This window comes from Perkinsus marinus, assembly GCF_000006405.1.
Source record: "Perkinsus marinus ATCC 50983 genomic scaffold scf_1104296953072, whole genome shotgun sequence".
Taxonomy (NCBI): domain Eukaryota; phylum Perkinsozoa; order Perkinsida; family Perkinsidae; genus Perkinsus; species Perkinsus marinus.
In genome coordinates, this window is record NW_003208628.1 from 89,084 (window position 1) to 101,830 (window position 12,747).

At 44.5% G+C, this 12,747-nt stretch overlaps 2 protein-coding genes across 2 annotated transcripts; both read left to right on the forward strand.

Moving 5' to 3' along the window:
• Nucleotides 1-351: 351 nt before the first annotated feature.
• On the forward strand, nt 352-2,287 carry Pmar_PMAR015929 (hypothetical protein; the record flags this gene model as incomplete). Its single annotated transcript, XM_002776648.1, has 7 exons — nt 352-427; nt 699-807; nt 1,422-1,552; nt 1,597-1,753; nt 1,893-2,033; nt 2,062-2,150; nt 2,262-2,287. The coding sequence occupies 7 exons, from the start codon at nt 352-354 to the stop codon at nt 2,285-2,287; spliced, it is 729 nt and encodes a 242-aa protein (XP_002776694.1).
• Nucleotides 2,288-10,758: 8,471 nt separating this feature from the next.
• On the forward strand, nt 10,759-12,609 carry Pmar_PMAR015930 (nad dependent epimerase/dehydratase, putative; the record flags this gene model as incomplete). Its single annotated transcript, XM_002776649.1, has 5 exons — nt 10,759-10,808; nt 11,569-11,674; nt 11,860-11,959; nt 12,320-12,407; nt 12,450-12,609. The coding sequence occupies 5 exons, from the start codon at nt 10,759-10,761 to the stop codon at nt 12,607-12,609; spliced, it is 504 nt and encodes a 167-aa protein (XP_002776695.1).
• Nucleotides 12,610-12,747: the final 138 nt, after the last annotated feature.

Consider the following 12,747-nt stretch of genomic DNA (forward strand, 5'->3'; position numbering starts at 1 on the left):
TATCCCATTTCCTGACCCGGTTTCGCTAGTCGAATCGAACCGAATTCAAATCAGCTTGATGCTTTTACGGTAAAAGCATCAAGCTGATTTAAATTCGAACTGTAAGAGCTATATTTCGCATTTGGTAAAAGTTTTACCAAATGCGAAATATAATTAGTGTCATCACTAGTAGTTGCCTGAGAATCGTAAACTCCCTGTGAGTTCCTGCATTATACGCCAATTAATGCACAGTTTTGAGCTCGATAAATTCCCGTTGCTGCGCACAATTTCATGACTATGTCACGTGAGGCTATAGTCTGATCCTTACAGAGCGTTTGGGTAGAAACACCTTGGCCGTGTTATGTGGTTTACATGCCTATTGCCGGTTCTAAGTTCGTACTTCTAGGAGCCGAGTTATCGACTAAGATAGAATTGTTGCCGATTGTGAGTAAATACTAAGGAAAGGCTCAATGAGCCGGTTTTGGAACTCTGGAGCGATTTTGGAGCCGCATTCTACACGTAAGAGTCTTACCCGTGGTTGATTTGGAGTATCAGACTTGGCTAATTCTCAATAAATCTAGTCTAAAACTTGATTCACACGTGGAATCATATAAATGTCGATCGACTTAGTTTACTGTAAGTTGGTACAGCTTTCCTTGTCACTAGTGGGAAATGCTTTCCAGTTCCTTATCCATTACCAATGTTGCGTCAGTCCTCAGCGGCCTTATACGGTATCCGAGCTCACCCGTACACCCCTCCAGGGCGTAAGAGCTGGTCTAAGCAGCACCTCAAGTTGCGGACACCTCGACCGTTAACTGATAGATTCACGTAATAATCTGATTGGATGGTAGCTCTCGTGAGTGAATGTATCTATGATATCTTTATGAGCTATTTAGACATGTGGCATAGCTGCCCCATAGAGGAATAGGTTGTACTAAGGTATATCTTGGGGTGGCATAACTGCCCCATAGAGCAATAGGTTGTACTAAGGTATATCTTGGGGTGGCATAACTGCCCCATAGAGCAATAGGTTGTACTAAGGTATATCTTGGGGTGGCATAACTGCCCCATAGAGGAATAGGCTGTATTAAGGTATATCTTGGGGTGGCATAGCTGCCCCTGGAAAAGCTCACTACCTATTGTGACACACCTACCAACAGTGATCTTCATTGGACGTTTTTACACTACCATAATCGTTTGGTATCTGCACTGATGCATAAGTAGCCTGACTAGTATGGGGGATGTAGTAACGGAAGCTCGGAACCCTCATTTGTAGTATAAATGACGTGTATTGCATTCCATCCACAGAGGGAGTATGTGGTAGAATCCTTCATCCGCTGGAAGAGTTGCTCGCTAGTAACAGAGTCTACCATCACTGTTTGGCTGAGCCGAATCGGCTCTTGAGTGAACTGTCGTCCCTCCTATCTTATCTCTGTCTTCAGAATGGGCAACTTACATCCGAATAAGGAATGGTGGCGAGAACGCCGTGTCGCTCCGCCCACATTCATGGGCTTCCCTGATGTTGCTAAAATTGAGCTGCGTGGGGGAGAGTTATACGCTGAGAAGATGGATGGTAAGTAGCCCATGCTCCGTCCTGGATCATAAAGTTTGCTATAGCCCCCACTGTGGCCATCATTATGGCGAAGTGTCTGAAGGATGACATAGGAGCACCCGGTATCTGGAACAAGCTGGTGTGGCGGGCACAGCATCTAGCGTGTCAGTCGACTGAGCCGGAGATATGCTACATATGGAGAGCTGTTAGTCAAAGAGATTGGTAGTAGCTTGGAATTGTCCGTTTACGATTCGAGCGTAATTGTAACTCGACGAGTTGGATTATATGTTCTTGGGGAGTGCTATGCGTGGAGACTGTGCCGACGTAGAAGTAGATCTCAGTAGCTGACCCTGAGTACTAGGTACGACTCGCATTTTGTGGCCACCTTCCTCGGCCGTTTGGACCGTCGGTTGCCGATGTTTGCTATACATGACTGCAGTATTGCTCTGGAAGGGTTCATCAATGACAAATTCAAGAACGAAAGGTTGAAGATGCGAGTCGGGTGAGGATGACATTTTTTGTTTCCGAAGATACGAGCGACGTATCTTGGATCAAGTTGAGCTTCTGCTAGTCAATCGCGATGATTTTCGAGTGGATGGTTTATGCAAACTTGCCAGAAGTAATACATGGGAAGAACTTCAGTGGTTGGAATACTCATATGTCTGTTGTTTATTCATAATCCCTGTAAATTTTTTGGATTTTTCGATCTTTTTTTTATTTTTTCTTGCAGGGCTGGGGCCCTTGATTGTGGAATGACATTCAGCGTCTACTAGCCGTAATTTCATTGGTGACCGTTAGCTTCAGTTTTTATTGCGAACCATTTTTCAAGGGCTCATCCTCTTTGTGGTTGGCAGGTCTATATAAATACGCAGAAGGCGGGCCGTTAGTGGCAATAGAAGCAGTAGAAATGCTCATGTCCAAGATTGCAGCTCATCTAATGGAAAGGGACCTCACTGTAAGAATTGGAATTACATGACGCGGCGGTCATCTCTCGCAGGAAACTGACCGATCACTGTTGATCGATACGTCTGAGGCCATGGCATGGCGTGTCAGAAGAGGAGCTAATAATAGTAGGAGGAAGCAGGATCCTTCAGTCACACTGGTACTCACTCTGACTGCAAGAGAAATCATCTCCTAGAGCATGCAGCTCATCTTCATGCGTTTACGAATGGTCATGTTATTGTCTGTTCCTGGGATCCCCTTCGACCTCGCCTCAGTCCTGTTACGGTGATGACATCGTTTCATCGGTCATTCAGAAATCGCGTGTTTATCGGATTTTGCGTTAAATTGTTTTTGCATACACATACACAGCTGTTTCATTTACATTTTTGCGTTACGTCTTGCAGCATGAGATGCTACGATAACACCGTAGTTTGTAGTTAGCGTTGGACTGGGGTCGACTAAGTCATCGATTCCATTTTCTGATCAGCTGCGGACCATGCTAAGAGAATTAATGATGACCCGACCGGATGACACGCCGTTCACTGAAGAAGAACAGAGCAAGATTCAGAAGGCTACTGAGGCGCTACGCTGATTCACCCATGAGTGTGGAAAAGTGTTTCTGATGTTTCCGTCTTGTGTTGTAAGTCCTGACCGTGGACGATGATTCGATGGCAGCGTAGCATAGGGTACTACGGTTGCCAAGGTAGAATCGGAACATTAGATTGTCGTACAGGTGTTCGGGTTGCTGAATTGAGTCGTAGATGTTGTGGGATCATCTGTAGAGTATCGATATAGTGATTCAGGAACATCGGTGAGTTGCTCGACTGTCTTGACTGTATTATGTTCTTCCCTGCGACTGGTGCAGTATAGCTGCATGCATTCAAATTGTTACTGAAGTAACTCTAACGATAGGGGCATTCAACGACAGGCATCAAAGGCAGTGAAGCATGATAGTTGCCATCAACACTAATATAAAGGAGTGACAGCATAAACTTGAGCCAAAACCTGATCGTGGACCATTCTCAATCGGCCGTCTTTGGAAGAAGCGCAACGTATCATCACAGTGAGTGGCTATCATAGGCCTCTACAGATGAATAAGACCAAACCACTCGAAGGTGGATGACCGGTCAACATAGTGAATGTAATGTTACCTTCCTTGCAAGAATTGAAGGTTGAGTCGCCTCGATTGACTTGGGTTGATCTTGGCCGCTCTCTATGGCCTAGATGAAATCCAATAACAGTGTGACGACTCTGTCTAGGTGAACCCACTTCAGAAAGGAGTCCCCGTAGATACTTGAGTTCTGTTAATATCAACGGCTCCGGTTGGATCTGAACACATTCGAACCAAAATTCCCCATAATGATCACAGACATCCGCATATGAAGTCCTTACAAATTAGACATTTTCTAGAATCATTCTATCGCATGATGTAGGAGCCTACGAATGCTGAAGACCTTTTCTCGCGCAACTATGGGATTTACGTGGTTACACGAGACAACTTCTCCAATCATCCACTTGCAGGCTGTATCGTCGTGCCAGGCACATGGTTGAAAACAGTAGGATGTCGTGATGGCCACGACGGTGTTATTTGAGATCAAAACTTACGAGTCTATCAAGGTCACTTGTACTGTTATAATTTATACAGCGACATGAAAGAAATTATTATCAAGAGCTACTCCGCCTCACAGTCAGACTGACGGTTGACCTATTATCGAACTCACCTGCTTGTTTGTGTATGAGCGTCGCTGCTGAGACAAACGTCGGTGGTCACCGAGAAAACGTGAAGTAAATCGGCAGGGACGGAATGGACGGACAGGAAGCGTATAGTTCGGCAGCGCTATTGAGTTCATCTGAATCCGACCCGGGGGTACATGCTACGTAACTTCTGTTCACAACCATTACCATCTGTTCACGGGCGTAGTTGCACATTTCGTGAAGCATAGAGACCTCTGTAAAGCAGAGGTCTTTGGATTTTCGGTCAATCTCATGTCTAGCCACTTGCAGTAAAGTTGAATGTACCTGTCTTCCGTGTAGTTCCTCAGCATGGTCTCATTAACCTACTATTATCTCCCAAGCCTCGGGCGGTGGCGATGGATCATCAACTGAAAAAGGAAGTAGTGCAGTTCACGAGGGAGATTTTCTTCAATCTGAGAATCGGCTCAATACCGTAACAAGTTGTGATGAAATATGACACGCTAACGGTCGAATATGATTCGGCGATTGAGCGAATGCCGGAAAATGAATGCAGTTAAGAAACAGTGAGCATTTAATGCTGCATGGAACGCTCCTTATCTACAGAGGATGTAAGAGTAGTCAACTGCCTCACAGGCACTCAACGTGAGTGACTTGAGGGGATAGGGTCGGGTGGCTTGGCTCACCAAGGACAAGTTCAAGGATGGGCAAGGCCTTTCGCCAGATGTGTTCTTGTATCCTCATGCAGTGCGTCTTGGGGATGAATCCCTGGCCTATGATGGGTGATGGAACATGGGGTTGCATTGGTAGGAGTGGTAACACACGTATAGGGCCTGGTAGGACATGAAGAAACACCGACGTTCTTAAATACAGTTCTAACGTTCCAACCTGACATTATATGTAGTCACACTGAGGGAGCACTAGCAAGTTGCAACGCGCCACAAAATTCGAATCGAAACGAGTGCGTCACAAGCGCTCCAGAAAACTGTAGTCAGTGTGGCCAAGCCAGTCAACTACGCATCGGAGTAACGTACTTCGTCATCATAGCTCAAGTGTAGTGGAGCAGACCTGTGCTTCGAGACAAGAGCATCTTGCATCCGCCTTGTGAGGAGACGCCTGCACTGTCTCGTCTACTGCAACGACGACCCCAACAACAGACTGCATTTCTAAGCCCCTTTTGACGAGGTGGAATTGCCCTGGAATCTTTTACCTGTGGATGCCTGTCGAGTGGCAGCAACGGCATATCTGCCCCAAAATGGATTCGGCCTTCTAACAGCAAATCTAATTCTGTAATTCGCCTAAATTGGGCATGATGCGGTTGCTCCGGTGGAACTCGTCGTCCTATGATATGTGGCTGGAAAATGGGTTGTATTGATGCATTTCTTGGGATGGCATAGCTGCCCCATTCGAAAAAATGTTGATCGTGGTAGAGCATATCTTGAAGTGGCATAGCTGCCCCACCCGGGAAAGTTGATCGTGGTAGAGCATATCTTGAAGTGGCATAGCCGCTCCACCCGCAAAAGTTGATCGTGGTAGAGCATATCTTGAAGTGGCATAGCTGCCCCATTCAGGGAGTTCCGAAGGACAAATATATGCCTTTGGTAGATTGTTAATTCTGTTGAGAAATATTAACTACATTATTTAGAAATCGAATGGGGCCGTTATGCCCACGGGTCCGGAATTATGGCAATTATTCGATGTCGAGTGAATATCTCTCTTTGCCTGTATGAAATCCTAGTGCTCTGGCATAGCGACCCCATTTGCCAATCCCCCTTTACTCGAATAGGAATCTTCCCTGTGCGTAAGATACGGATTAGCTCCGCTGTCGACCTCGATTGCGTGACCTTTGGACACATCAACTTTGGACATAAAGTTGTCGAAAGCCCTTTGGACAGCAAGGGATGTCAAAACGAATCTCATGACTAAGTTTTGGACAGTCTGTCCAAAAACTACCTAAGGGAGTAGTTTGGACATGAAGTTGTCGAATATTTTTTTTTCATCAACAAGTTGTCCAATTACGCCTGTAGCGACCTTTGGACAGCTTTCTGATCAATTGGACATGTTTGGACAATATTTAGTAATCTGGACTACAATGTGTCGGAATGTGGCACAGATTACCTTTGGACATCTGTCTCGAATGCGCTCGCCCATAAATGTTTCAAATTTATCTGACAATGCAAATTCCTGATAGTTCCTTAATAGTATTAGCTTTCGATGAGGCTATTAATTTTCTTATTTTTGCGACACGAGAGATGAATCAGCTCAGCTGATAAGATGAGATGGCGATGTTAAAAAAACCAAAAAAACCAAAAAACAGCGGAGATGGACTGGTCACCCTCGCCGACTATCGAAGACCTCAAAAGCCGCTGATGTGTGCGAAGCATTGGCTGGCCGCCTAGCCGAAATCGGCTTCGAGTGAGGGAGAGAGGGAATCTTTTAGTCGGTGTTGTTTTTGCATTATGGCTGAGACTGCAGTAAGGATAGTGTACCGGCATTTCCTACCATGTGAGAGCGTGGATGAAGTTGATTGTGCTATTTGTCTTTTACCTGGCGATGATCTAGATGCAGTCCGTGGGGCTATGATTCAATGTGATGGGTGTCGAAAATGGTATCACTGTTTATGTAGTGGTGTTCAAAACGGCGCTGCTACTGCTACTATGACAATAAGGGCATGATACTGTGTATCAATGTGGCTGACTCTCGGTATGAGATAGGAGATGGAGAGCTAAGTGAGAACCGTGATGATAGCGGACGATCATTCTAAGTATTTCGAAATAGAAGGATCGAAACTTTAATAGTCATTTGTCGTATCAGCTGCTCTAACACAGCATGTCTATTATTTCGACTCGTTGCGAAGCTGTAAGTATTCGTAGCATTCCGAAGTATCTTATGTTATTTATTGTACTCGAGGTATTTGGAGGTAGAACTCCTATCCAATAACAAAGTCTGTAATGCAATCAGTTTACATCAGTATTATCAATTTTCATCAGCCGTAATCAATCCTTCTCCTGATCGTTATGAGTTGAGTTTATACATTACTCGCTAACTTATGGAGAGATTAGTGAGATTATCCGTGAGATTATCAAACTCCCATTCCCGTTCCCAGTAGGAAAATAACCAGATATACCGTTTTAAATGCCCTTATCATGTTGTGTTTCAATATTCACGATCTAACAATGTTATTATCGAACACAATACAAGTGCAACGTGGAATGATTCTACTAGAATCAGGTGCGGACCAATAGTCGACTGCCATTTCGCACCAGAAGTGTATATCACACTAAACTCAACACAGAAATCTATGCAAACCTCAACGCTCAAAATATCGCGGGAGACAGACGGTGTAAAAAATCGGTGTGTACACGCTTCATCAACTATGCTCAGCTATGGATCATAGCCAATGACTGACTTAAAGAGCTTGTGTTGTATACTTACATCACGTGTATGAACTCGCATGTTAATCCCGAGAATCCCGAGTCTACCGATATCCGAGTCGGATAATCCGAGTGAGTTCAGTACATGATGTAATTGTTCTAGGGCGGAAGAGGTCTCGAGACTTGCGAATCAGGAGGAGTCCCACGAAGAAACTATCCCTAACCGCCAGACTTCTCCAAACAATCATTCCACTGAATCTAGTTAGAAATATTGAATGAATTACAGCCGTTAAACATTCGCACGATAAATCCGTCCTCAGTTGCCTCGAAGGTTATGACTCCTAAATGTTCAATGAGATCTAGTAAATCTGATTTACATCCGTGTGTGATGAGTAAACATGTTCGCCCAAACGTGCGTGCCTTTATATGTAGTGTTGTATCAAACAATTTGCTTACAATTGCAAGGTACGGGACCGAAAGACATATGCGACATATGCGTTTGAAGATAAACTGTTGAAGCTTTGCAATCAATGTGATCCAAACGTAATTGTGTGCCATCGGTCATCTATGCTAATATCGCTAAGTGTGAAAGCTTCGAGATTGCAAGATAGCGTTATCAACTCACCATGAACTGTCCAAAAGTGCCAACGACAAGCTTTGGACAAGTTTTCGAGGGAAATGCAGACAAATCCACCTTTGGACACCACTTGGACAAGATGTTGTCCAAAAGAGGCTGGATGTCCTTCTGGACATGTCGACACGTATTTGTTGTCCAAAAAACCTGTCCAAAGATCACCCATGGTGTTGCTTTCGACATTTCCTGTCCAATTTGTACATTTTCGGGCGAGCGCCACTACGTTTCAAGTTGTCGAAACATAGCCCATGGGTTGAGTAATGGACACCTTGATAAGCATTTAACTTTGGACAAGAAAGTTGATGTGTCCAAAGAAGCGCTTACGGTCGACCTCTACTATTCACTAAATCATGTGCTGCAATTCTAATAGGAATCTTACCTGTGCGTAAGATACGGATTAGGTCCGCTGTAGACCTCTACTATTCACTAAGTCATGTGCTGCAATTCTAATAGGAATCTTACCTGTGCGTAAGATACGGATTAGGTCCGCTGTAGACCTCTACTATTCACTAAATCATATGCTGCAATTCTAATAGGAATCTTCCCTGTGCGTAAGATACGGATTAGGTCCGCTGTAGTCCTCTACTATTCACTAAGTCATGTGTTGCAATTCTAATAGGAATCTTCCCTGTGCGTAAGATACGGATTAGGTCCGCTGTGAACCTAGGCCGAGTTATCCTGTCATACGCTAGCGAGTTCTCTCTCTATGTACGGTTTTTGTTATAAAATGTCTTCAAGTTCAGCACGTACATCTCGAACCTTTTCGGGTACAGTGGCTGACATTCTGCGGCCGGTAACCCGAATTATTTCATCCACTACTGAGGTTACTAGTGACACTGAAGAAGCTGCTGAGGTAGTAATACGCTCTCTTGAGATTTCGCCCGACTCGGACAGTGTTGTAATATATGTTCGCTTTCCTCAGCTGACCCTAGGAGTTTCCTCACTCATTATAGGAGTTCATATACGAACTAGGGTAGAAATGTACAGAAACCAACAAGAATTTTGCAAAATTTCCTCAGAATTTCCATATTGTCACCAACATATGTGGTTTACCATGTGCATGTCCCCCCCTACACACTGTGTCTCAGTGTATGTGGTAAAGTCGTCATGACAGAGTCCTTGTTCACAGCTAGGGTGGTTAACACTGCTAATAGACCTAGTTTTGTTCGAGCCGCGGTGTCAGACTTGTATCATGATGTTTCTGTAGGTAGTTCGGCGGCTTATACGTTGCGAGGAGCACATGGGCTTTCTGGAGGGTATTGGCTCGCTAAAGATGAGGAAAGATCTCGAGGAGATATGCAGGGCTTCTTATGAGGGTAGACGCTGTAGAGAGGCTATGATGGAGGTACTGCGGTTTGAACCTGTGCCTTCTGATTGTTATTCTCAGCCTTTATCGTGGGGACTAAGTCGGTCGGCGTCGTGGAGGGAGAGCTATTGTAGCCTGTTGGTATTAGAGGCGCTCGCTTCCACTGGCAGCAAAGAGCTGTGGAAAGAATGCTCAGTTGGCATCCACTTCGACGTTACACAGCGTTTAGTGGTGAGCATCACTTCGAAATCAAGCGTTTACTTGTATCGTTCGGTGTAGTTGTTCAATCATTACACCAGTAGTGATGATCCTCGCGTTACGCGGATGATGAGAGCTAAAGCGGCGGAGGTTCGGGACTTAGTTATGGAGCGTTATAGAGACGCTGAAGAGATCATCAGGAAACACGGCTCTCCAATAGTAAGGCGTAACGGCTATCACAAAAAAGGACGATGTAATGGAACGTAGAGTGTGTGTATGAGGTTAGAGAAGTCATCATCCTAGGTAGCGGCCCGTTGACATCGGTTTCCTCTAGTAGCTCGGGAGAGTCTCCTGTGAGAGGCAGAACTCAGAAGGGCTATATCAGTAGTTACGGGTTTCGACGGCCTCATCTGGTTTATACTACGTATGGAGTTGTATTTGTATGTTGAGTTTAGGACGCATTAATAGAATTGATTGAGAGCGGCAAGGACTTACTCAATCGTCTTGCGAGGGTGTGAATGATGTTTTCTGTCATTCACAATGGCGTGGAGATTTCACTCATATCATCGGAGTTCCACAACTACCCGTTTTACGTGAAGTGGCGTCGTAAAACTCGTCGTGATATGTTATTCCGTGTATCCAGATATTCGTCGCCGATCGTCACCAGATCGCCTCCATAGTAACGGAGTGAATGTTGTATCTAGGGATAGCGTCTGCCCTGTAGTTTCACCTAATAATGATGATGGTAAGGTACTCTGCTTTCACGACCTCTTTATCGAACTACAAGCACTTTCCCATCCTTTTAGGTTTCATACAAGGGTTGGCTCGGCCAAGTTTCGCGATTGATACCTCTGAAAGTGAGAGCTCTTCCTGCTGCTGCTGCTCACCTGTGAAGTCCCAGCCTTGTGATAGTGGCGATCTTTTGGATCTCCGTACCCACAGCGAGATGATAAAGTAAGAGAGGGGGCTACCTAGTAAGTGAATATCTTCAGATTTTCTGAATTTCGCGAAATTTTTTACTCTGTTTTCTCTCTCCGGACATCCGCGTGCCTATGTCGGGTATGCTTGTCTTGAGCTTCAGATGCTCTCCTGGGACTCCAACAACGAGTCATACGTCCTCGTCTGTGCCCTGTAGTATTACTACTACCACCGACAGCGGCGGCGGCGGCGGCGGTCCGGTAGATCTGTTGTAATTTGCATGCACAACTCGGTGTTAGTTTCTGCAAAGCTCAATGCTCTCGTAAGAATCATTTTCTTACTATTCGCGATTGTTAGTATTATACTCGAGGTGGTTTAGTTTCAGAGTCATGTTAATGGGAGGTACTTTTCGTAATACGTCAGACTTTGATCACTATCATGGATTTCACGCGGTGTTGGAGGAATATATGTTCGCTTTGCTTTTTTTGAGTTTTTTCAGCAATTATAGGAGTTTTCATACTAGTCTGGGTAGAACTGATAAGAATTTCCCCAAATTTCCTCAGAATTTTAATGTTGTCTTCACCGACATATGTATTGTTCATATTGATTTCACGTCACGAGGAACTCAACGTCAGAAGGCTCCTGAGTGGGGCTATTGGGCTCTCACATATTCGAATATTTGTATAGTCGTTGAACATCCCATTTCTGGTGAAGAGCCGAAGTAACAAGACGCTCAGAATCTGAATAACACTAAGTGCGGTACTTACTTATCGTATTCACGAATGGCAAATTTGTAAAGAAATTTCGGGAAAAACTACCGGAGTAAACTGAGTGGCCAGATTTATAGGAAGAAACGCGCTGATCCATATAGCGTTAGTTTCGCTTTAGAAAATCCCGTTGAAGAATTATAACTAGTCGAGTATTTTAGTCTGTAATTGATCGCTACTGTATAGTTGTTATCAGCTAGGTTCAGACTAATGTTCCAACACTCCCTATTCCTGCTAGTGATCATCGTGACAGGGGAACTTTATCAACCCTACGTCTTTTCTGAGGCTGAGAGAGGAAATGCTCGAGGGAAAGTAAGACGACACGTATCGTATGGGGAAGTACTGTAAGGCTATTGAAATAGCATCAGAGGGATGTCTTGAAAGGCAACAGTGTGAATACACTTTAGAGATGTAGACTATCTCCATCACATTGTGTGCTGCTGCGGTGGAGTGGGACAGTAGCGATGATAGTTATGAAGCATGAGCCTTACATGTAGGTGGTTTTGGTAACGGGTGCTGCTGGATTCATCGGCTCACACGTTGCGAAGCATTGCCGTGATCTTGGAATGGAAGTTGTGGCAATTGACGACCTCAGTGGTAAGTAAATTTGAAAGATACGGGGCTTTCTCAGTGGAGTTTCACAACCCGTTTTACGTGAAGTGGCGTCGTAATACTCTGTGAAAAACGCGGTGATATGCAGTAGTCGTGAAATATATTTTTTTCATATCACTAGGGCCGCCCGTGAAACTCCAGAGAATGACAAGTGAAGTTTTAGTGCAGTATTTCCTTGCTCTCCTCAGCTGATCTCGGAAATATCCTTAGTAATTATACAAATTCGAGTAAGAGTGTAATACAGAAAACAAGAAGAATTCCCCGAAAATTTTCTCAGAATTTCCATATTGTCATCACCAACACATGTAGTTGACCATGTGCATATCCCCCTCTCACACTACACAGGTGGCTTCACATCGAATGTGCCTGCTGGGGTTACTTTCTTGAGACGTGATGTTAGAGATGCAGAGAGTATGGAAAGCCTATTCGAGAGGTACCCGGTTCGAATCCAGGGGGTCCTATTTTACCGTGTTAGATACAAGTTTGACTATGTTTATCATTTAGCTGCTTATGCTGCGGAGGGTCTGTCGCACTTCGTGAGGAGTTTCAACTACAGAACAAATCTTGTTGGAAGTGTTGAGATTCTGAATGCCGCTATTCGGCACAAGGTTGGTGTGCTTTGCCCGATACTGTAATCAGCGTTGGAGAAATATATATTCACTTTCCTCAGCTGAGCTTAGGAGTTTCCTTAATAGTAATAGAAGTTCACATACGAATTGGGGAATTCCGCGAAATTTCCTCCCAGAATTTCCATATTGTGACCAACACATGTA